General features: G+C 37.2%; 1 protein-coding gene across 1 annotated transcript in view; it reads left to right on the forward strand.

The window, feature by feature from the left end:
* Nucleotides 1-1946: 1946 nt before the first annotated feature.
* Nucleotides 1947-26996, forward strand: part of LOC147388919 (uncharacterized) — a 34685-nt gene continuing 9635 nt past the window's right edge. Inside the window, exons 1-3 of the mRNA XM_086419819.1 lie at nt 1947-2309; nt 15303-15428; nt 15563-15650. Coding sequence (XP_086275945.1) covers nt 2199-2309; nt 15303-15428; nt 15563-15650 — 325 coding nt within the window. The 5' untranslated portion in view covers nt 1947-2198. The remainder of the gene's footprint in view (nt 2310-15302; nt 15429-15562; nt 15651-26996) is intronic.

Below are 26996 nucleotides of genomic sequence, written 5' to 3' on the forward strand. Positions count from 1 at the left end.
TTCTTTGATTTGCACTATCAATTCATTTTTTATCCTTAGTGTACCCAAATAAACGCGCGGTCTAGACCTTTTCCTCAAAGTCTCAAACATTGTTTCTGTGACTTGTTCAAACAACTACCATTCTTTTACCATTATATGTGCTAAAATGTTCCTACTTAGTGCGTCGGCAACTATAGTTGCTTTTCCTGGGCGATACTCAAGGATAAAGTCGTAGTCCTTTAGATATTCTAGCCAATGTCGTTGTCTCATATTTAATTCTTGTTGCGAGAATAAATACTTGAGGCTTTTATGATCGGAGAATACTTCAAACTTCTTTCCATATAGGTAATGCTTCTATATGCGTAGTGCGAACACTATAACAGCCATCTCAAGATCATGAACATGATAGTTTTTATCATGATTCTTTATTTTCCTAGATGTGTATGTCACTACCTTCTCAAATTGGTTCAATACAGCTCTTAAACCAATTTTGGATGTATCAGTGAAGATTGTCAAACCCTTACCCGGAATCGGAGATACCAGAATTGGAACGGTAGTCAATCTTTTCTTCAAATCCTAAAATGCAGTCTCGCAACGCATATCAAATATGACTATGAAACAAAAGAGGGAAGTCATAGGACAAGCTATAATAGATGCTTATAATCAACGTGAAATTAATGTATAAAAATGACTTGAGTTAAATTTTGAATTTTAATTTAGATGTTGTAAACTTTTGACTTGTTATTCATATGAGATGTTTTATTAGATTTATTTATGTAATTTATGATGTTTTGATTATTTATGAATTTTAATTTAAATACATATGTTTGTAGATTGCATGTATGAGACTTTTTTTTTTTTTTTTTGGTATGGATGAAGATATTTTATGGATGTATGGATATATTTATATAGGTATTTCAGCAGGTGATAGGTGCAAAAATCCAATTTAGGGGAGGAGCTATCAATTGTTTTTAGTATATTTGGGTTTAGCTGCACATTATATTAATATTTGTAGTTAAAATATAAAAAACAATACAGTTTAAGAGCATAGTATGACACTAAAGAATGAAAAAGAGTTACAGATTGAATAAAAAGGTAATCTTCGCTCCCAAATGCAATTTCAGCCCAGAATACTTCTCCAACTTCTTCAAAGAGAACTCTTAACTCCAACTCTTCTATAGAGTGCTTTTGATCTTGGTATCCACACATAGCTCATGTATCTTGAGCACAAAGAAAAAATATCCAATCCCTTGTTTCCTAACTCCACCTCACTCTCACTATAGATACCTTCTCTTAGGGAACTCTACAAACCCTCTCAAAAGATCAAACATAAAAGAACTCATAAAAAGAAAATATGTAAGAGCCCAAAATGCCCTCCAAATAACTAGGACAAAAATGTTCTCAAGAATAGTGATTTTGGATCACTATTCCAACGAATCAAATTCTTAATTGGATAAGAAATTGTACCAATCCTTGAATGATTCAAGTCATATGAGGCAGATAAGCCGATATTATTCGATCCATTGCCAACCATGAAGGTGAGGGATTATTAAGGCTATTTAGCTACAATCCAAAAGTTAAGGAGTATTTGGTAATAGAGTCGTGCTGGGGTGACACAGGATTTACTGCAATTCTCACAAGTCTGATGTGGAGATGCATACATAACTGTAGATAGTTTTTACTCGTATTGCGAGGAAATATATCTATGATTATGTGCACATCCCATGTCAGACTTGTGAGAATCGCACTAAATACCATGTCTCATTCCATCATATTCCTTAGTAATGAAGTTCGATACCAGGGCCCATTACGTAAATTTTCCAAAGAAATTAATTTAGAAAATGGAAATTTTCGTTTTCGAAATAAAAATGAATATTGAATAGTGTGCTGGAGTGGACCTGGGAGTGGGATTTCACAATTTTCAGCGAAACGTTTTGGGAAATCAGCAAGCCGAGATTTATCCATCCGTAACACCGATCGGACGGTTTATAGGCAATATCGTAATATGTATTACTAATAAAATGCGATTCGTCCCACAACATCAGATCTGAACAGAGTACAAGGTTTGTACGAGAAGTGAGAGATCCTGCGCCTATAAATAAAACGCTCCTCTTTACCATAACTTTCTTCTCGAGTAAGTGAGGAATCTTTTTCAATCCTTCCTCAGGTTCAATAAGGGATCTCTCTGTTATAAAACAAAATATAAAAGTAGAAAAAGAATGTCTCTAACGAGTGTGAAAATGTCGGAAGATGTGTGGTTAACATGCCTCACGCATGCATTGTCTACAGAAACCGAAGAGATTATGGGTCTTCTTCTTGGAGATATCCAGGTCAGTTTTGATTCACTCTTATTTCTTGAGATTTTTTTTTTTGGTCTGGGGTAGGGTTTTATGTTTAATCCATGTGAGCTGGGGGAATTCTGTTCAAAATGGAGTTGAAGGGCTAAGATTCAGTGGCCCGGGTTGTTTTCTGTACTGGGTTATTCGTTTTATGCAGATTTCTGTAAACATGGGTTATATTACATAGAATCTTCATTTTTGCTACCCTCATTTTATGAAAATAGAATCAATGGAACCGACACAAAAGGAAATTAGGTTGTTAGTTTGTTTTTCTTTGAAATGCTTTCTTGACATTTTGTCAAGTTTGTTGATTTTTGTGTTGATTTCTGCGGTTCTTGACATTCTATTGAATGTGTGGAATTGAATTGAAATTGGATTGTTGGGTTGTTTTCTATAATGGGTTCTCCATTTTTTACTTAGTTTATGATTATTCTTCAGATTTCTATGATGGGATGGAACCTGAATTGTTGGGTTGTTTTGTGAAATGGGTTCATCATATTTTGCTTAGTGTATGACCTATGTGCCGTTTTCAGTGATTGGTTAGTATTGTATTTCATGATTGGAATATTCTTATCCAACAAGGGCTTCATAATTGCATTCGGGCGCATGGAAGTGAAGTCGAAAAGCATGTCCAAGGAGACATGGGAGGAATTGGATTTAAAGGCCATTAGCTCCATTTAGTTGCATGTATCTGATGAAGTCATGTTCAACGTAATGTAAGAAAAGAACGCAAATGGAACATGAGATAAGCTTGAAAACATGGGGAAGATTTTGTCTAATAAGTTATTCCTTAAGGACCAACTCCATAGTCTAAGGATAGAGGAAGGACACGGCATCATGAAGCACTTGAACACGTTCAATCAGTGTTTTAGTGATTTGTTAATGGTAGAAGTCAAGTTTGAAGAAGACATAACATTACTTTGGTTGAAATCACTTCCAAATTTCTTCAAACATTTTTGGACTACTCTCATGTTTGGCAAGGAGACCCTCAAGTTTGAGGAGGTGGTTCAAGATCTTATCTCTTACGTGACCATGGACAAGTCAAGTGAGAAAGATGTTCAAGGGGAAGAACTCATTGCAAATGGTTCAAGTGAATGACGCCAAACAAAAGAGAAAGGAAAATCCAAAAGAAAGAATTCTATATCCAAGTCTAGAAGTAAGGAAGAAGCGGAGTGCTATTATTGTGAGAATTAGAGATATTACAAAAGAGATTGTAAAAAGTACAAAGTAGATGTAAAAAAAAGGAAAAAAATTTGTGTCAAGTTCCACAAAAAACATAACATCGGAAAGCAATCGAGAGCTCTTAGCGGCATCTTCGTGTAATCTCACTTCTAGCTCTTGGATCTTAGATTCCAGGTATACTTTTCATATGTGTTTTAATCGTGATTTATTTGACTCCTATTAAGCTCATGATGGTGGAGATGTTCTAATGGATAACCATGAAGATAAGAATGTACGATGAGGTTGTTAGAATCTTGGGTAATGTGAGGAATATGTTAACACTTAAGAAGAATTTGATATCATTGGGCAACTCGACTCAAAGGAGTGTTTAATCTTGACAAATGATGGAGTACTCAAGGTGTCTAAGAGAGCCATGATAATAATGAGAGGTGTGAAGCTTGCAAACAACCTCTATAACCTTTTAGGGAACATAATTTTATGTGGAGTTGCAATCTCCATAGAGAAAAATTCTAACAAATCGATTTTGTGGGCTGAGTTTGTGAGATTCTTTGGACGTATTATAACGACTTTGTGGTTCGATCAACCTGTGAGCTGAGTTTTTTGTTATATTGCTTATCTTTTCTCCTTGTAAGAGGGCTATCTTAGCCTCCACCACTTCTTGATTTCAATAAAGCTTTTATACCTATAAATAAAAAGATAAAACTCAACTTTGACTCTTAGGCTTGGCTGTATGAGTCAAAAAGTAATGCAAAAGTTACATTGACGATAATTGTTGAAGGGTGTTAGAGCATATAATTTAGAGTTTTATAGGTTTTGTGTGACGGGAAAACAATGTAAGGTGTTAGTTGAGGTTGCAAACAAAGAAATCAAAAGTAAGGGGTTGCTAGACTAAATTCACTTCGATGTGTGTACTAAGTCAAAAGGTGGAGTTGGTTATTTTATCACTTTCGTGGATGATTTTTCAAGTTAGGTATATGTCTACTTCATGAAGGAGAAATCCGAAGTCTTTGCCAAGTTTATAGAATTGAAGGCCGAAGTAGAAAATCAAATGGGAAAAAAGATCAAAACTTGAGAAGCGGCTATGGGGGTGAGTACTAAGATGACAAGTTCATAAAGTTTTGCAAGGAAAAAGTATCACTAGGCATTTCATCATGAAGAAAATCTTCAACAAAGTGACCCGATTGAGAGGATGAATAGAACTCTTCTAGAGAGAGCGAGATGTGTGAGACTACATATGGCATTGCCCAAAGCATTTAGCTCGGAATCGGTTAACTGTGCTTGCTATTTGGTTAATCAGTCACCATCCAAACTACTTGAATTTAAGTATACCAAAGTTGTATGAACGAGAAAAAAAGTGGACTACTCTACATTGAAGGTGTTTGGATGCAAGGCATATTTTCTCATTCCTAGTGTTGAGAGAAACAAGTTGCAATAAAAGTTACTTGAGTACATCTTCCTTGGATTTGAGAATGGATTGAATGGATTCAAGCTTTGAGATCCGGTAAATGAGAAGAAAATCCTTAGTAAAGATGTCGTCTTTGATGAAAGTTCCATGCCTAAGGGAGAAGTCAAGGAAGATGATAATGAGAAGTCGATTGTTGGTGGCAAGGTAATTATTACCAAAGTTCTTATTATCACAGAAGTCTACAAAGGGAAATACTTCAAATTCAATTTGAGGAGGGTAGAACATCTGGTGGGGACGAACAATTAGAAATGGTTCATGATGAGCCTACTAGCATATAAAAGGAAAGCCAATGAGACCCATCATACCACCCCAAAGTTTTGGATGAGAGGATGAGGTTCACTTTGCACTAGTGGCAAGTGAGGAAGATCCAATTACTTTTCAAGAAGTTATTGGGAGTAATGAACAAAAAGGTTTGATGAATGCTATGATGGAGGAGATGAAGTCTTTTTACAAGAACTCCATTTGGGAGTTGATCCCTATGCCAAATGAGAGAAAACTTGTTGATTGCAAATAGGTATTGTGGAGGGATAAAATCGTCTCTCATTCGGATTGTCCATTCACACCATCAATGCGCATCTCGAGGCGGACACGTGGCATCATTTGATGAGAGTTCTATCTTATTAAGGAAGAATCTCAATTTAAAAGGATTCTTCCCCTTTTTTATGTAATTACTAATTTGGATAAGGGTAATATGGTCAATTGTAACCTAATTAGGGTTAGGATTTTTAGGGTTTTTCTGTTTAAAGGCCTTGAGGCCATTATAAAAGGGAGAGGTAGAAGGGAGAAAAAAAAGAAGGGTAGATGAAGAAACCAAGGTGAGGAGGTCATGTAACCGTGGGATCTATAGTGAAACTGCTCCTCGAGCCAGTGGACGTAGGCATGTTTGTCGAACCACGTAAAAAATCTTTGTCTTATATATTTTTCATGTTTTTATTATTATTTTGTGAATTGAATGCCGAAATCGTAATCGAGGTCAATTTAGCACAAAATCAACATCTACAATTGGTGCCGTCCGTGGCAACAAAAAGAAAAAGCCACGAGAAACCACATGGTATCGTCGGGGTCTCAATCAGGAGTAGGGGCTATTGTGAATACTGGCCCTTTCGGGTTTAGGGTTTGAGATCTATTTTGTTTTGTGGAAGGAAAAATCAAAATCAAGATCAAGATCATATCTTTCTCTATCTGTGCGTGATCTCTGATTTTATCAAACTTGGAATGAAACCCTAAATCACAAAGGATCTCCTCGACCATCAATGGCGGAGCACTTACTTTCAATCTTAGGAACTAAGGAGGATCGGGTCAATTGTTTGTTTTACTTCAAGAATGGAGCTTGTAGACATGGAGATCGATGTTCAAGGCTCCATACGCAGCCTAGCATCAGCCCTACCTGTCTTCTCTCCAACATGTATCAGAGACTTGATATGGTTACTCTAGGGATAGATCCTCAAGGAGATGCCATGGATCCATGAAAGATTCAGGAACATTTCGAGGATTTCTATGAAGATCTTTTTGAGGAGCTGGGAAAGTATGGAGAGCTTGAGAGCCTCAACATTTGTGACAATTTGGCTGACCACATGATCCGAACCTGATTGTTCACCAACTAAGGCGTACCTTCGTGGGAACACTAAGTGCAAGTTAGTGCTAATAGTCTACCAGATGAGGTGTATGCTAAGGAATGGGATCTCATCATGATCGATGCACCAAAAAGGTATTTTTTTGAAGCGCTGAGTCGAATGTGAGCGATTTTCTCGGCTGCAGTTATGGCTAGGGCTAGAACACGTGCAGGAATTACATATGTTTCTTCACGATGTTGATCGAAAGGTGGAGGAGATGTTTGTAGAGGAGTTTCCATGCAAGAAATGTTTGAAGAAGGTTGTTGGAAGCAAAACTAAGGTTCCATGAACAAGATTACTTTTCATGTTCGGTAACTAGGACGGTGACAGATCTAATTGGATTGGGGTGTTAACACCGTCACAAAAACGTGTAGAATAGAGGCATTGAGAGGGTTTAGAAGCTTTGATATTGTCAGACTCCCCTTGATAAAGGTAAATTATTGAAAAAGGCTTTGATATTGTTAGAAGTGCCCCAATAACCGCAGTACATGTTCTCTAGAACATATCACATGAGTTGTGATTCCACTAGGTATTTTATTTTATGTTCAAGCTTTTCAAAATATAAATATTTTGTTGCCTCATGTGTACATCATTTTTTGATGTACATTGAAACATCTTGTTGGTAAAAGGTAAACATTGATGCATTAAAAGTTAAGAGAAGTTAAATTATGATAATGGGAATTGGGTTAAAATTATGTGATTAGCATATGCATCATGCTTGATGCATAAGAAGATTTTATTTCTCACGTTCATGGAAAACAATGGTATGGTCGAATGTGTGATAGTAAAGCTTGGAGTATTGTCTTTTGTACGCCAGGGAGTTGGTTTATTTTGTTATTGTAAGTCACAAAAAAAAAAAGTGCACATCGAGTTGATGACTAAGACTAGATTGAGTCAATGACTCAAGGCTTCTCTTAGCACACATCAGACTTGGAAGGGTTCTTATTACATCACAAGATTTACAATTTAGAACTTTAGGTCTCACTCGCTCCCGCTATGCCAAGTTCTATTTTGTGGGCTCGGGTTATACCCATAATTAAGGGTCCTATGTGACCCTATTTATTACTCGAGTTAACTCATCATAAAATTAACATGGGGGTTAATGTTTGGGGGCCTAGTTTGAACCCAATTTGTTTGTTTGGTTGGCTCGACAAAAGAAAATTTTGGGGGCTAATTCTATGCCCAACTCAGTCGAGTTTACAGACTCTGCTGAGTTAAGTAGTTCAATTTATAATCCATTATTATATGTTTGGGGCTTAGTTTGAGCTCGTAATAAGGGTCCTATGTGACCCAATTTGTTACTTGAGGATGCTTGATTTAAAAGTAGTTTGGGGGCTAACCTTGTATCCAACTTGATTGAGTTTAAGAACTCCATTGAGGTGGAGGTTCAGTCCATAATTTTAACCCATCGAGATAAAATGATTATATTCTATAAATTTTATGATCTCTGTTAGTTCAAGTTTTTCAGGTTGATTCAGTAGATTTTAATAAGGCGAGAAGGTCGGTTCCCCTTGGACCTGAGTATTACTCTAAGGCGAGTGATACGAAAACCTAATATGGCTGGTTTCTCATGGACTTGAGCGTCACTTTGTGCAGTAATTGACGCGAAACCTAATATGGCTGATTCCTCACGCACCCGAGCGTCACTTTGTGCGGTGATTGACGTGAAACCTAGTATGGCTGGTTCCTCACGGACCCGAGCATCACTCTATGAGGTGAGTGATGCGAAATCTAATATAGCCGGTTCCTCACGGACCTGAGCGTCACTTTATGCGGGGATTGATGCGAAACCCAATATACTCAACATAGAAGTGACCAATCGATGGTCGCACAAAACTTTCAATCAACTTAGTCTAATATCAACCCCGAAATAACCAATCAATGTTCACACAAAGTTTTTCGATCAACTTAGTCTAATTTTTACACAACATCCGAAGAAAATAAATATCACAATACAAGCATGGCGGTGTATAAGATATGAGTTGTGGGTTTCATGACTAAATTATGCCTTAGTAAAGGATACCAAGTTCGCTGACGAGGGCAACGTTATTGTCTAATTTTACGGTCAGCCCGACTCAGGTTGACTGTTGACCAGGGTCCCACAATCATGGGACTTTATTTACGGAGGTCAGTTGGTCGACTATTATAAACTTCTCACGATCATAGGAATAGTCGTCTTCATCTTGCTTATAAGGTTAACATGTGAAATCCCAATGTACCCCATCTTATACTTCTCCTTTACATTACAATATATGAAAAATAATTTTCTTTTAAAACTATAGAACTTAAATTTACCTTATTTACAACATTAAACATAAAATCAACATTTCACATGCGTGGAATACATCCCAGAGAGTGGCCAATCCCTCTCTCTTGGGACGATTATGCCCAGTTCTCTTTGGAATGATCACGTCTAATTCTTTTCATTTAAATGGTCACCCACCATTCCTTAGAATGATCATGTTCGATTTCATTTGTTCGGTCGATCACACCCACTATTTTACTTGAAGAATGATCACGCCCACTAATTCTACTCGCGTGGAACGATCACGTGGAACGATCACGTCCAAGTATACATTTAGTCAGGAGATTATCCATCTTCCTTCGGAATGATCACCTACCATTCCGTATTTATCTGAGACGATCACTCTCATTTTCACATATTGGATCGATCACATTCATCTTACTCTAGGATTTCTATCCACGTATTACACACAATGGGAACTTTCTGACCCAACATTTATAAACCCGCGATTCTTCGGACTTGGCCTTTATAAATATCCCAGGTACTCCATGACCCAACATTTATAAATGCTATCGATATTCAATACCTATGTTAGTTGATTCGTGGGTTCGCTCAGTTCGTATTCAGGTTTGCTGTTCGCCACGTATGAATGAATCTGGTTCGTAGGGGTAGACAGAGATGATGGTTTTTGAAGGTTGAAGTGATGAAAGGCTGAAAAAGAGATTGAAAATGTCAAATTTGGAGAAGAAATATCAAATTTTTTTTTCATTTATATGTTGAAAATGAGGGTATTTGATCATTTTTCATTGGTTTATTAAATAAAGGCCAAGGTCAAAGGGGTCTCTTATCAGTTTAAATGTTTTTGGGGATATCTCAAATATAATCAACTTGTGGAGGGGGGGTGGGGGAGGGTGTAAAATAATTATAGTAAAAGGGCATTCATGTGGTTCACTGCAATTTTCGAACTTTGAGTGAATTGTTTTGCGAATTGGTTCAGTTCGCGGTTCGGTAACCCTGTTCTAGACCTGGTTTTTCTTTCACATTCACAATCAAACAGCATTGGCACTCCTTGGCCCAAAAGTAAAACCACAGGCACTCCATGGACCTAACATTAAATTAATACTCATTAAATGTAATAGTTCTCAATCCGTAATAAATTCATCCTCAACTCGAATACTAATGCACCTTCCTGTACGAGAAGTAATTCAAACATTCATAAATCACAATTCTATGTCCGTCAATTTTTTCTATTTGTATGTAAAGTGTGAACACATCAATTTTTAAAATAAAACAATCTTTTTCGAAAATAATTGATAAGTAACATATTTTGCGTTTAACATAAATCAGAAAAATACTCAAATCAGAGATCACCCAATATTTTTGGTAGCTCATTTTTGTGTAAAGCTTGGGTTTATAAAATGTTTTGAATCATTTAAAGTGGTTTGGGGATCCGTATGGGTCCCATATTACTCTTTTCAGAAAATGGCTCACTTTGCCCACTGTTGGCATTTGTGGTGGCAGAAAGGGTGTTTCTGCGGTGGGAGTTCATGCCACCAAGCTTGCCACTGTGACTTCCACCACAGAGTCAAAGACAACACAAATTGTGCTACTTGTGCTGCTTGGGGGTTCCCATTGGTTCACACCATGGATGAGTTGTGAGCAACTCATCTTGGTTCACTGAATCTGATGGTGGAACACACATGTAAATTTTGGAAATCTGAAACATACGAAAATTACATGAATGTATTGACATGATCATGATACGGGATTTTTCAGCAATCATTTGTATCATATACATATTATGAAAATAACTACAATCATCTTTTCCAAATTCAAACGCAAAGTCTGGTTTCGAATTCTACCTGAGTAAATGCTACAGATTCTCCTCCCGTGAGTTCTTGAGCTCCTAATTCTTCAATTAATCCAATTTACTGTTGAAACGTCGGTTACTAATCTACAAGATCATCAAATCTTGGAGGGCTTGTGCTACTTAGTTGCTGTGTATGTTGTTGGTTGGGCTGCGATAAGGCTGTGTTATTGGTTGTTTTATTAAGTGTTGTGTGTTGAGAATAAAACTATTCCTCCCACTAAGAGGGAAGACCTCTTGATCCATCACTATTACTGGTGATCGAAGAAGAAGAAGACTTGGAAGCCATCACGAGAAACTATGTGCTTTGGTTTGAAGGGAGATCAAATAAAACTAAAAACAGCAAAAAAAGGTCTGGAGTAGATTGTAACTTCCAAATACAAAGTCTGCTGTGATCGTAGCCACCCAACTACACCTCTGCAGTGATCGCAGGTCTCGCAGCCACCAAAAAAACAGTTTTTGGATTGTCGCAACCTTCAAATAAAAGGGTTGCTATGATCGTAGCAACTCAACTGCACCTCTGCAGTGACGGTAGGCACCAATCGGTAAAAAAAAAAGAAAAAAAAAAAAAGAACTGCGACTGTTGTAACCTTCAACCAGCGGATCTGCTGTGATTGTAGCAGCCTAACTGCACCTGTGCAGTGGTCGTAGTCAACAAATGAGGGCTCTGTTATGATCGCAAGCCTCAAATAACACTTCTACTGTTATCATAGAATCTAAACAGCACTTCTGCTGTTGTTGATGAGTCCAAACAGCCCTCTACTGTTGTCGTTGAGCCCAAACAGCACCTCTGCTGTTGTCGTTGGGTCCAAACAACAAAAGAGCTGTTGCCGCAGGTTGCTGAGGCTCTGATACCAAGTTATAAATAGTGAAGAGAAAAATTAATTAACTGATTAGCCCTAATTAGGCTTTAAAGAGAATTACAAGTCTAATAAAAAAGGAAAAGACTAAAAAGGACAAGGACTAAAAGTCTACTAAAGAAATAAAATTATTCAATAGTATAGCATGAAGCCGTTTTTGCGAGCTTGGTTTCAACGATTTTGTGAGGTCATTTTATATATAAAAATTTTCAGATGCCACTCAAGTCATATATGTTTGTTTGACGAGGTTTAGATGGTCGTTGTGCTATTGTTTTGGTTTGATATTATCTTGACAAGAGATGATGCCTAATTGATTGACATGGTAAAGATGATATTAGGTCGTACTTTTAAGGTTAAGAACTTGGGTCTTCTTAAGTACTTGGGGATAAAAGTCGTCCGCTCTCGCTGTGGTTTTTTGCTATCTCAATGGAAATACACATTGAATCTCCTTCAAGGACACTGGCATGCTTGGTTGTCATCCTACTTCTTCTCTTATGAATCATAATCATTGCCTTCATGTTGAATCTGGTGACCTATAGTCTGATCTATTGTCTTATCAAAGACTCGTAGGTCGTCTGATTTATCAAACACTAGACCAGATTTAATTTTTGCGGTTAGTATGGTAAGTCGGTTCATACATGCTATGCTCACTTTTCATCTTGATGCTGTTTATCGTATTTTTTGCTAGTTGAAGTTGCGTCTTGGTTTTGGGCTTTTCTATTCGTCCACTACTTAATTTCATTTGTCTTGCTTCATTGATGCTGATCATGTTGGTTCTATTAAGGATAGGAGATCTACCTCTGGTTTTTGTACTTTTCATGGTGGTAACTTAATTTCATGGGAAAGTAAGAAACAAAGTGTGGTTTCCCGTTTTCTGCTGAAGTTGAGTATCAAACTATGGCCTTTGGCACGTGCGAGCTTATTTGACTTTGATCCTTGTTAACAGAGCTAGGATTTCCTATTTCTGATTTCTCTACCTTATTTTATAGCAAGTCTAATATCATGTTTGCTTTTGACTATCGTTCACGATAGAACCAAGTATATAGAGGTTGATGTTCACTTTCTCAAGGAGAAAGTTCGATCTGGTGCTCTTCAGACCATCTTCATATTTTCTTCAAATCAATTTGTCGACATGCTTACAAAGTCGGTTGCTCCTTCTGTCACCAATTTTCATTTTGTCAAGTTGGGCTTAGTTGATATATTTGCACTAGCTAGTAAGGGAGTATTAGGAAATATCATGTCATCTTTAATGTTTTTCCTAATTTTCTATTATTCTTTATGTAAGGGCATTTTTATCTATTCACCTTGTTTATTATAAGTACATTAACAAGCTCTCTTTGAGAGTCTTGATTGTTCTTTTATAATTCTTCTCTTTGTTCTTCAAAATTTCAATTCCTTATATCCCTTGTCCTTAATGCATACTCCCACTTATCTTGGTTTCTTGTTAACCGTCGACGATGATTGGTCAATTTAAATGTTGGGCAACTTTTATGCTTTTTTAGACTTATTAATTTAATATTTTTAAATTATTTGATCTCATGTGTCATATCAAAATTTCCTCGAGATACGTTGTGACATTTTCGGATCATCACATGTTCTATGCTAGAACGAAACACATTGATGTTAGATTCCATCGGATTCGAGATTTGATTAATTCGGGAGAAATCAATGTTGAAAAGGTTTACACAGTTGAGAATGCTTCATATTTTCTTACTAAACTGGTTACAAGGACAAGTTCAAGTATTGTTTGAGCTTACTAAATCTCATTGCTTGTTGAGATTGGTGGGATCTCCCCACTTGAGGTGCATATAAATGAGAGGTGTATCATCAAGGTGGAGGTGTAGTAAACACATTGAGGTTCCATCGTTTCCAAGGGTTGATGAGTTTTTTTGCCAAGGTGGAGATTGTTGAAGTATGGCTCAAAATCAACTTATTAGGTCTGGTCCAAGTGTGTTTAGTTTTGGATCGGTTCAAGGTAGTTTGGGTTGGGTTTGTAATTTATGTAAGTAGCCCACTTATGTGATGCTTCTAAAAAAATGGGTTTGTTTTCTTTTGTTGAAAGTCTAAGTCTTTTCTAGATAAAAGAGTAGAGAAAGAAAGAAAGCCTAGAGAGGAGAGGTTGAGAGATTTGGGGAGATTGAGATCTAGAAGAAGGTGAAGCTAAGTGATAGAGGTGATTCCTTGTATAGATTTGCCCTGTTTTCTTCATAGTGAAATCGAGCTCCAATGCTCGTACCTCCGTGGACGTAGCCTTCGGGTGAACCATGCAAAATCTCATGTTGTGGGTATTGTGTTCTTACTCTTTCTTTGTGTGATTGTTTATTTTCTTTGCATTAACTAGTATTGTTGGAGTTTATCTTTCATTGCCATTATCAAACAAGATCTTTGAAGGTGTGGTGTAAGAGGTGTTTGGTGAAATATTAAATTACTAAGTGAGCTTCACAAAGGTGTTCACATACACAACAAGAACAACACTCCACAAGTCATACCACTTAGTTAAGTTGGCATTCAACCAGTTGGTTTACTAAGAGGTGTCGGGTTTTAAAGTTATACTGTTCTGGTGGAAGAAAGAAATTAAGATAAATACGAACTTCAAAATTTAAACTTTCTATGGTTTTGGTGTTTTGGGAAATCAGTCAATTTATTCACATTGTTGAGTTTATATGATTAAGTGATGGGTTCTGTATTGTTTTGGTGATTTAGTTGGTTGTATTGTTTGTGGTCGATGAAGTTTTTTATTGTTCTCTTTACAAGATAAGATTTTATTTCATTTCATTTTTCTTGGTTGAATTTTTTATGGACCATGGAGAGTGCCCTTTTTAATCATCATCAATGCCTAGTTCCAACAATTTTGAGATGGATGAACCAATCCTCTTCCTCTGTTTTATTTGGTCAAATGCCATATCTTCTGTTAATTCTATGTTTTTGTCCACTTTTAGTATCTCAATCCGCTTTTCCTTAGCATGTGATTTTATACATCTTGTTTATCGTTCCTTTTTATGTAACATAATGATTTTTCTCACGTGGTTTTATATTGATTGAGATTGATGAATTACTGAGTTGGTTTCAAGGGGTTATTTGATGGAAATATAGCGAAATTTTGTAAATTCTATTTATTATTTGCATCTTTCATCACATGTGGTTAGTCTGGTTTAGTGATTTTTCACAAACATAGAGTAAATTGGCTAAACTTTTGAATCTAGAAGTTCTTTCTTTCTTTCGTTGACTGGGACATATACTTCTAGTTTGGATCATGAAATGTTGGTTGTGATAGAATAATCAGCGCTTACACTTTTGAAGTGTTATTTTTTGTGGATGCCGAAGGATTACCTCGTTCTCAGTCAGTTCTATGGATTTCTTCATTTGAATTGTTCTAATAGGTGTCACATTACTTGGGACTAATTGGATCCCCAAATATTGGTTGTAATTGACCGATCAACTCTTACTCGTTTGAAGTATTGTTTTTTGTGGTTGTTGAAGGATTTCCTTATTAATTTGTTTGATACCAGCTGGACTCTTGGACCCACGGCTTTAAAGTTGCTTTTCAATGTGCCAAACCAACTGAGCTACGGGTCTAAGCCCTCCTTATTCTTTGTTAATTCTGTGGATCTTTTGTTATTATATTTTTCTTCAGTTGCTATATACCTACTGTTTTGTTTTTTTTTTTTTTTGTAGTTGCATATAATACGTCAGAGAGGAATTGTATTGTTAAATATTATTTATCTTTTTCTTTTGTTGGTTTTGTTCTTCAGTACTCACATAATGGAACTGCCACTGCTCTAATCTGGGGAGCATCACCTCAGACTCGGTCTGATCGTCGAAAAGACCGAGTGGAGACTAATCCTGAGCAATTGGCAGCAGCGTCAGCTCAGGCCGAGATATCCATTAGTGTTTCTTTTTTTAGAGGTTTAATTTATTTGCATAGAATCAGTTTCTTCCTTTTCTATAAACTTGAATTTTTTTTTTGAGGATAAATGGATGGTATTGGTTGTTTAACTTGACTCCATAGCACAGAATGACACTGAAAACGGGAAGAACAACAAGAGTGATTGGGTGGTATCATTCCCATCCACACATTACGGTTCTTCCATCCCATGTTGGTAAGCAATGGTTGATGAATATTATTTTGATATTTTCTTCCTTTTTCAATAATATTCTTGAAGTTCTTAAAGTTTCATGGTACTAAAAGATGATGTTTTATTGGTCATATTATAAAAGTTCAGTGTTTTGTCGAAATACAATCTGTCTGCTATGTTAATGTATCATTTGTAATAATTCTTTGTCCCATCTTGCAAGATGAACAAACCATCATGAATATACTGTCCTAATAATCAGCATGTTATTGTTAATTTCCAATCCAAACCCCCTAAGATCTGTTTCATCTTTATGTGCTTTGTTTTCATTAACTTTTGCATGGACAGGTATCTTCCTATCGGACAATGGGCATTTTGATGTTAGAAACAAGGACCATGAATTTTTTATGTTAACATGCTCATATAGTTTATTTATGATATTTATATAAACAATATTTTGTCAAAGCATACTCTGTAGAGAAATGCATATCGGTGAAGAAATAACTCATGAGAACTCAGAAAATATACTGTACTCACAAAAGAGTCAAAAGGTCAATTTAGATTTTGTTGAATGTGCAAAGAAAATGCAGAATTTGTTATCCACTTACTGTTACTTCTATATGGTTGTATGCATGTACCTTTGCGAGAGTTGATTGGGGAATTTCTGTTCTCAATTTGGTATTACCTGGACTATGCCTAGATCTACGATAGAAGCTTGCTGTTGTTGGTATGTCTATGTCCTTTTCCCATGAGTATGCTTTGGGGGGTTCATACCATAACAGTTAGAAAAGATTTTTTTTTTTTTTTCTGACAAGTAAAGAAATTTTTTATTCAAGACAAAGGGAAGGTCGAGGTGACCAATGCAAGAAAAAGAGAAACTAAATTGCAGACTTGAGATACTACACACTCTATCCCACCTAAGAAAGAAATCCTCAAAGAAGACACCTTTGAATTCTACAAAGATCTTACACCAAAAAAAAATTAAAGCCCAATATGGAGAGAACCAAGGGAGGAGGACAAACCAATATGGAAACAACCCTCCATTCTATCTCTTATATGGGTCATGTTTGGCACCCTATGTTTTTTGTCTTACATTGGTTAAAATTTTTGGAATGAGCGGAGTTTTTGTGAGGATGATCTCTATGGTGAGGAGATCACCCTCACCAAAAATCAACCCATTCCAAAACTTCCAACCCTATCAAAAGTGGTTTACAAAAAATGGACGGTCAACGATTATTCAACTTGTAAACAGAGGGCTCGATGTTTTGAATGGGCTGATTTTTGGTGAGGATGATCTCCTCACCATAGAGACCATCCTCACCAAAAATCAGCCCATTCCAAAACTTCTAACCCATGTAAGACGAAACACGTAGGGCAGAACGTAGGGTGCCGAACATTTCCCTATATATATATATATAATCTCTCAACTAGTTACTAACATGTTGTAAAGATTTAATCTAGGGTTTGGAGAAAAAGGGAGCGAGAGAAGAAGGGAAAAATTTCGAGAAAAGATTATTTTCTTTATTACTTTACTTCCTATTTATATGAGATACTTAGAAATAGGAAAAGACCAAAAAGGACAAAGATGAAATTGTTATTGTTTAGAAGAGAAAAAGAGATTTAGAGGAGAAGCATTGAGAGAGACTCAATAGAAAATCATATTATATGAGTCTCTCTCTTATATTTATATAAGAGAATTTGGGCTACACTAAGTGGGACGTGTGGAACTGGAAAAGACCAGTTTGCCCCCTATACATACCAATTACACTCCCCCTCAAGTTGGAAAGTCCAACTTGGAACAAAAAACTAAAGGAAATAAATTACAGAAACTACAGAAAATAAACGACTAAAGAAAAGAAAAGAAAATAACTAAAGAAAAAATAACATTCTTCCTCAAGCTGGAGCATAAATATCAAGTAAATCCCGCTTGGAGCAAATAAGACTGAGGCGACTAGTTAAGTGCCTTAGTGAACATATCTACCAATTGATCTTCAGACTTCGCGAACGGTGTATTAATTTCCCCACATAAAACCTTATCTTGATAAAGTGACAATCTGTCTCAATGTGCTTTGTTCGCTCATGAAACATTGTATTGGAAGCAATATGAATTGTAGCTTGATTATCACTATAATCGCATAGGAGTAGTTATCTTAACACCTAATTCTCCGAGAAAATTCTTAACCCATGTCAGTTCACATGTCATAAGAGCTATTGCTCTTTCTGCCTTTGCACTAGACATTGCAACCTCATTTTGCTTCTTATTTCTCCAGGAAATCAAGTTTTCTCCTAAAAAAATGCAATACCCAGATGTAGACCTCTTATCAAATGGAAAACCTGCCCAGTCAACATCATAATACCCCTCTAAGTCCAAATGGTCTTTGGACTTACACCACAAACCTTGGAGATCGTTTAAGAAATCGAAGAATCCGAACAACAGCTTCGCAATGTGTAACCCTTGGCGTTTCCATAAACTGACTCACTACACTTACTGCAAAAGAAATATCTGGACGAGTGATAGTCAAATAATTGAGTTTACCAATTATTCTTCTGTATTTTCTTGGATCATCAAAAAATTCTCCACTGTCTATCAACTTTGAATTTGGGTCCATAAGGTTGTTCATAGGTTTACTTCTCAACATACCTGTCTCATCAAGCAAATCAAGAACATACTTTTTTTGAGCCAGGTTAATACCTTTCTTGGATCTCGCAACTTTTATCCTTAAGAAATAACGCAACTTGCCAAGATCTTTTGTCTAAAACTGTGTTTAAAGGAAGGCTTTCAGCTCCTCTGTTCCATTAGTGTCATCACCCGTGATGACTATATCATCAATGTAAACTACCAAAATGATAGTCCCTGAAGAACTGAAGTGAACAAATGCAAAATGATCTGTCTGACATTGTTTCAACCCAAATTGAATTACTACCTCACTGAATCTCCCAAACCAAGCTCGTGGAGACCGTTTTAGGCTATAAATGGCTTTTTTCAATTTACACACCATGTCAGACGCCCCCTGAGCAACAAAACAGGGAGGTTGCTCAATGTACACATCCTCCAAATCACCATTAAAAAATGCATTCTTAACATCCAGTTGACATAAAGGCTACTGAAAGTGGATAGCAAAGGAGATAACAAAACAAACATAAGTCATTTTTGCCATAGGAGAAAAAGTTTCTAAGTAGTCCACACCACAAGTCTGAGTATAGCCTTTGGTCACGAGGCGGGTCTTCAACCGCTCAACAGACCCATCAGGCAAATATTTCACCACATACACCCAACGACAACCAACAATACGCATGCCAGCAGGTAAGGATACTAACTCCCAAGTACCATTGTGATGAAGAGCATCCATTCAACCTCCATAGCCTCTCTTCAACTTGAATGAGACAAAACATCCTGTACACTACTAGGAATAGACACAGAAGAAAGAGTGGAAACGAAACCACGATACGAAGCAGACATATGAGATAAAGAAATAAACTTAGAAATGGGGTGCTTAGTACAATGATGAATGCTTTTCCTTTGTGCAATAGAAAAATTAAAATTAGAAGTACTAGATGCCTGATCTACAGACTGTGAAGAAGACGATGGTAAGGTGTCTGCATTTGGAGGAGGATGGGGATCTGAAGTTGTCAGTTACTTTCTGCCAACATAAGTGAGTGAAAATGGAATAGTGGGAGATAAAATCAGCCACAGGAAGAGGAAGAGCAAACAAAATATCATCATACTGTACTGGATCTATAAAATATGATACATAATAAAAAAATGTAACATCTGCATTGATATAAACACGACGGGCTGAAGGATCATAGCAACGATAACCTTTCTAGGTACGAGAGTAACTCAGAAATACACACTCTCACCGAACGTGGATCAAACATATCAAAATTAGGAGACGATTGATGAACAAACGAGGCACAACCAAAGGTCCGTGGAGGTAAGGAAAATAAAGGACTTAGAAGGAAACAAAACAAAATGAGGAGACTGACCATCAAGAGTAGACACAGGCATACGATTAATCAAATAACATGCTGTAAGAATTGCATCCCCCAGTAAGGTTTGGGAACTTGCATCTGAAACATTAGAGAATGTGTAACTTCAAGAAGGTACTGATTTTTACGTTCAACAACACCATTTTGTTGAGGGGGTGCATGTACAAGAAGTTTGATGAATAATACCAAAAGATGAAAGATAGTCATTCCAAGGTCTAGAATCATATTCTTTAGCATTTATCACTATGAAACAACTTGATTTGCATACCAAACTGAGTTTGAATTTCAGTATGAAATAATTTAAGAATAGAAAATAACTCAGAACGATCTTTCATTAAATAAAGTCATATCATTCTCGAAAAATCATTTACAGAAGTAACAAAATACCGAAACAGACAACGGGAAACAATCCTATAAGGACCCCAAATATCAGAATGAATTAGATTAAATTGACCCGATACTCTAATAATAGATGGATAAGAAACACGACAATGTTTAGCTAACTGACATGACTCTCAATTTTAAACTGAAATATGACTCAAAGGGGGAACCATCTTTTTTAAAAAGCCGAGTAAAGGATGATCAAGTCAACAATGCTATTGTTGCGGAGTGATTGTGGCATGAAGAGTAGGCGAACTTCCACCACCATCCAAATAGTAGAGATCTCCAGATTCATATCCCCCACCAATCATCTTCTTTGTCTTCAGATCCTAAAAAACACAATATGAGGGGTAAAGAGATTGAGTTAACTTATTGATGGACATTAAATTAAAAGAAAATTTAGGGACATATAATATAGAAGATAAAGAAAAAATAGAACAGGGAACAACAGTTCCAATACCAGAAACCCTAGAAGTAGTACTATCAGCAAGAGTGACAAATTGAGACGAAGAGGAAAAATGTTGAATGGATGAAAACACTCCTAATGACCTAGTCATGTGATCTGACGCCCTTGAATCAATGACCCAAGGGGATGAAGATGAAGCAAGACAAGATATACCTGAGTGAGCTAGAGTCGTAGTGTTGGAGGACGAGGCACCAGGCTGAAGAGGATAAAGTAACTTGAAATAGTCATCACGAGAGATAGTAACCATATCTGCATGGGAAGCCGCTTGATGAGTATTAACAGAACCACCACCATTAATGTCACTAGAAATAGCCTGATTGGCCTAGTTTGTGAACTGACTATGTAAATCCCAACATAAATCCATAGAGTGACCATCAAGTCCACAATGGGTACACTTCTTGGGTGCACCATGACCACGACCACGACCCCCATTAGAATTACGACTCCTTCCACGACCTCTACCACAGTTACCACGATACCCACGACCACCACCACGACCAATACTAGGACCACGACCACAATCTGTACTTTTAGAAATAGTCAATGCTGATCGGTCAAATTCCGACACCAATGATGTAGCCCCAGAATCACTGACAAAAGCTCTTTGAAGGCGAGAAAAAACTTCAGGAAGTGAAGGCAACTCTTTACTGGTCAAAATCTGAGATTTAACAGAATTATACTCAGATTTTAAATCAGAAAGAAAACGAACAACATCCATCTCTTCCCACTTTCGACATAGTACAACCAAATCAGTAGTAAGCGGTTGATATACACTGAGCTTGTCCATATATTTTGAAAGCGAGAGTAATATGTTAGTAAACTTTGGTCACCTTGCTGAACCGAAAATAATTCTTCAGCCAACTGATAAATCCAAGAAATATTATTCGCTCTAGAATACATCTTACCAACCTGAATACAAATCTCCTTCGCAGAAGATAGGAACATCAAGTTGACACCAATGGTGGAATCCATATAATTCCACAACCACATCATAATCTGAGCATTTTCTTGAACCCACTCAAAGTAGTGAGTATTCACCAACTAGAAGATTAAAACCCTAAGTTGTAAATAGAAGCCTAAAATTTTAATACCAAGTAGATTGAAAAAGAAGAAGAATAAGAAGAAAGGGAAATAGGAAGATAATAGTAAGTTTTCAAACTTTAAGATCTAATCCTTGCTCTGATACCATGTTATTGTTTAGAAGAGAAAGATTTAGAGAAGCATTGAGAGAGACTCAATTATATTTATATAAAATCATATTTTATGAGCCTCCTCTCTTATATTTATATAAGAGAATTAGGGTTATACTAAGTGGGACGTGTGGAACTAGAAAAGACCAGTTTGCCTCCACACGTCCTATACATACCAATAACAGAAACATTATATATGTTAACACTTTCCCTCAAGCTGGTGCGAAGATATCAAACATACCTAGCTTGCTAATAAGATGGTCAAAACTAGCACGACCCACGAATTTAGTGAGGACATTTGCTAATTGTTGGGACTTAGGTACGAAGGTAGTGCATATTTCGCTGGATGTAACTTTCTCTTTGATGAAATGACAATCGACCTCAATATGCTTTGTGCGATCATTCTATACCGGATTTTGGGCAATGTTAATGGCTTCCTTGTTATCACTGTATAATTGGAATGGTGGAGGAGGTAAGCATTCTAGTTCATGAAGTAACATTGCAGCCAAAACAACTGACATATACCAAGTGCCATTGCTCGGAAATCAACTTTTGCACTTGAGCGAACAACCACGGACTATTTTTTACTTCGCCAAGTAACCAAATTACCACCCACCATAGTGCAGTACCCCGAAGTTGAGCGTCGATCAGTAACTGAACCTACCCAATCTGCTTCAGTCCATGCCTCCACTTTAATGTGGCCATGCGACCAAAATAATCCCTTTCCTGGGAACCCTTTCAAGATTCGAAGAATACGTAAAGTAGCGTTGAGATGGCTCTTACGAGGAACATGCATGAACTGACTGCCAACACTCACTGCATAGGCAATATTTGATCTTGTAAGAGATAAGTATACCAGTTTTCCAACTAGACGTTGGTAAAGACTGATGATATCCTCCAAAATTTCACCATCACTTCTCCCAAATGGTGATTTGGCTCAATGGGAGTGTCAACTGGTTTAACTCCAACTTTTCTAGTTTCCTGAAGTAGATCCAACACATACTTACGTTGGGGATAAAATGGCCCATCTTGGATCGAGCCACCTCAACACCCAAAAAATATTTGAGCGGTCCAAGATCCTTAACTTCAAATTGTTCTTTAAGAAGTTTCTTCAAATTTTGTATCTCAGTGGTTTAGTTCTCTATAATAACAATATCATCAATGTAGACTATAAGAACTATAGTCTTGTCGCCAATATGTTTCACAAACAATGTATGATTAGCTTGACACTGTTTGTAACTCACATCCGGCATAACAGATCTGAACCTCTTAAAACATGCTTGCGGTGATTGCTTGAGACCATATAATGACTTCTTTAACCGACACTTTTCCATTAGCATTGGAAAATTTAATTCCCGGAGGAACATCCATGTATACTTTTTCTTGCAACTCACTATGCAAGAATGCATTCTTCACATCTAGTTGGTGAAGTTCCCAGGAGAAGTTCGCAGCCAAAGAGAGCAGAATTCGAATAGATTTCATCTTCACAACTAGAGCAAAGTTCTCTTAATAGTCCATGCCATAAGTCTGTGCATAGTCTTTGGCAACCAACCTAGCCTTGTACTTATCAATCGAACCATCTGACTTATACTTCATTGTAAAGACCCATTTGCACCCAACAGATTGCTTCCCCTGTGGTAAAGGCACTAACTCTCATGTATAGTTTTTGTCTAAGGCTTTCATTTCCTCATCCATAATTTGTTTCAACTTGGGATTAAAGAAAGCTTCTTTCACACTAGAGGAGATGGAAGTAGAAGACAAGGAAACTACAAAGGAATGATAAGGAGACACTATGATATGAAACAAACTAAGAAATATGGTGCAATGTACAAAAGCGTTTACCTTTACAATAAGCAATCAGATCATTGACATTAGGGACTGGAGATGTTAGAGATGAAGTTATGGAGAGATGACTTGGCTCCTCAAGAGTGTGACATGGTGCATTAGTAATGACTTGTTTCCCCTTCCTTGTGTAGGTGCGTCCAAAAAGATTAGGCGCTGATGTAGTTGGTTGCATCTACAATAGAGTCGGGGATAATGGGCAACATGATTGAAGAAGATACCTCAGGAAGATGTTCTCGATCGGTGGATGGAAGAAACCACTCCTCTTGAATAAGATTAGGGTCAGAACTAGGAAAATAAGGTTGGTCCTCAAAGAATGTGATATCCATAGTGACAAAGCGATGACGAGTAGGTGGATGATAACACTTATAGCCCTTCTGAGAACTGGAGTAACCAAGGCATATACATCTCATAGCCTTGGGATCAAGTTTAGTACGTGGAAGGCCAAAGATAAGAGAAAAACAAGTACATCCAAACATTGGTGGAACCACTAAGAACAAAGGGCGATCTAGATCAAGAGCTCTCAGAGGAGGTTGAAAGTTCAAAACACTCGAGGGAGTATGATTAATGGTATAACAAGTCGTAAGGACTGCCTTAGACCAGAAATATTTCGGAACAGTCCCAATCAGCAGGGCCCTCCTTAATTCCAACAAATGACAATTTTTTTCTTTCTGCAATACCATTCTGTTGGGGGTGTAGAAACACTTGAGGTTTGTTGTTCCATCCCTTGTGCAACACAAAATTCTTGAAGACCTCCATAGGAGTATTCATCCCCTTTGTCTGATCGAAGGACCTTGATTTACTTGCCATACTAAGTAAGGACCATGGCATGAAGATGTTTGAATATTGAATAGACATCATCTTTAATTTTCATCAGATACACCCATGTACATCTACTATAGTCATCTAGAAAAGTGACAAAATAACGAAAACCTACTAAAGAAATAATAAGGGAAGGCCCCCAAACATCAGAATGTGCAAGAGAAAATGAAAAACTTCTTTTATTCAAACTTGTCGGATAAGACGAGGGACAATGCTTAGACAACTGTCGAACTTCACATCGTAACTCTAACAAAGACATGGACTGAAATAGAAGGAAATAGACGATATAGATACTGAAAAGAGATATGACTCAATCGAATATGCCATCGCATTTTCCAGGATTTATTGATAAATCCTAGTACTGTTATGAGCTTGGGAATAGGTTTGAGTCATTGACTCCCAGATTTGTTGTGTTTTTTTCAAGAAGAGCTATCCTTTGTTAATCTAAGGTTGCATTGCGTGCAACCACCAAGACATGACCAAATAATTTTTCTGCATCCCATTGTTCGTACTTGGGATCTGAAGGACTAGGTCGTTTCTCATTCCCATTAAGATAACTAGCCTTTCTTCTCCAATGAATAGCCGACTTTGTAGACTGAGCCCATTCCAAATAGTTTGTGCCATCGAGTTTGACTATGGTGATTTGAAGATTGGGATTTTCATCTTTGACTTGTGAGGATTTAAACCCATTATTGTTAGACTATCCATAAGTAACTTCTGACATGACGTAAGTAGAAAAATAACTCTCAAAAACAACTACTCCAGCATTGGAGTTGGCTTTGCTCTTCATTCTAGGTGTTTATTGATCTTTAGGGCTATTACAACTGTGACATGGGCTGTAAAAGCTAAAAGATGAGTTCAGACCAGCCGTACAGAGCCCAAAAAGAAGAGATCCAACCTTCGAAGGATTTGGGAGAAGAGATCTGATTTTTTGTGGGGTGCAAACTAGGTGTCGGCAGCCCCAAAAATAGGTGGTGACAACCCTATTGATCGGAGATCCAACTGGGACAACACCTAGTGATTGAACAATAAAGGGCGACAACCCTAGAGATCTGGAAAATGGAGGGCGACAGCCATAGGGCGAGTACAGTTCTCTTCGATTTCCCTATCCCTTGTGCTCTGATACCATGTAAATATTTAATCTAGGGTTTGGAGAAGAAGGGAGAGAAGAAGAGAAAAATTCTAGAGAAAAGATCATTTTCCTTATTCCTTTCATAGCCTTTACTTCCTATTTATATGAGATACATAGAAGTAGGAAAAGTCCAAAAAGGACAAAGATAAAACATTATACATGTTGACACATGCCACCGATAAGCTGTAAAAAACAGAATACCTAAACTACTTTTACTTAATATAAGCTAAAGAGTAGACATAACTAAATGTGAATGATGAGGACATCAATATGCCACCATATAGGGTATATCAGAGGAAGAAGAGAGGAAGTTGAACCAAGTCAAGATGATACAGATCAAGCCTACCTTGATGGAATGGAACTATAAATAAGTAGGCCTGGGGGGCCGACGAGAAAGTGTAGTGTAGTCAGTTAAGCGGCTACTAGCTAACTACAACTTAACTAACTAGTCTACTGATATCAGGTGTAGTTCTATCATGTTCTTGCCTACTTAGATTAGAAGCAAGCCTACTTAAATAGCTTAACCAAGCCTAGTCTACTATTTTCATTGGTGAGCCATTATTCAAGAAGGGAGGCATGGAGTCTATGTATCACAATGGTCATTTGCATTTGAGTAGAAGATGTTTACAGTACTGAAGAAATGGGTTCGGAGCCTCTAGAGCTTGATTGAAAAAGGGACCTCTGACCAGCTTTGAGTAGCTCTTTTTACTAGCTTTGAGTGCGAGGCTTCCCGAAAGTCATAGCGGTAGGAGCGATGGATATGGCAAAATCATTCTATTAGATCGAATAAGTACCTTGTGTCAGAATACATAAATTCTATAAATGAGATGGCTAGCTGCTTTATCCAATCAAAAGTAGGACCTAGTTCTCTGACTTCTCTAGATGGGCTTTGAAGCATGTTGCTCTAGATGGGCTTTGAAACATGCTGTTCTCTAACTTTTGGCTTCCATATAATTCTTGGTCCTGTACACAATTCTCAGTTCTCTCAAGTAAGAGATTGTGTCCTTCATTTTGGGTTTCTTAGTACCATAACATCAGGCCTTGTAGATAGTAGCCGATCTATTGATGGTTGTCTTTTTGGTGCGGTTGACTTGAATCTCTGACATGCCCACAATTGCAGTACCCAAAATGGCCCGCACATGTTTAGACTGGTTTTTACCTTCTCCCCTCTTATTCTCTTGGCATCTCGTGCCACCATGTCTTGATGGCAGTTATCTAAGCCTTGGTATAACTGTGCTACTAATAAACTGTCCAGACAACCAATATTCTTGCGACGACGTTGAAGGCAGTTGTGTTGACACATTTGTAAGGGACTGCCGGTGTAATGAATATTGAGAAGTAATATACAAGGAAAACTACGAAGTGTGTTTTTTCGTGATAGTACCTACTGTATTTTTCTCTCCATCATCTCAAGTACAACTTCTTGTGATCAACCTTGGCATTTCCAGCTAGTCTCATTCCATTCATCCTCAACACCTTCCTCAACTCTACATCATCGAGCTCATTCTTGGGAATATACGCCATTTCTTTACCTACCAGGAGCCTAACTA

The sequence above is a fragment of the Akebia trifoliata genome, chromosome 12 (assembly GCF_017979445.1).
Source record: "Akebia trifoliata isolate Shusen 1 chromosome 12, ASM1797944v1, whole genome shotgun sequence".
Classification (NCBI taxonomy): Eukaryota; Viridiplantae; Streptophyta; class Magnoliopsida; order Ranunculales; family Lardizabalaceae; genus Akebia; species Akebia trifoliata.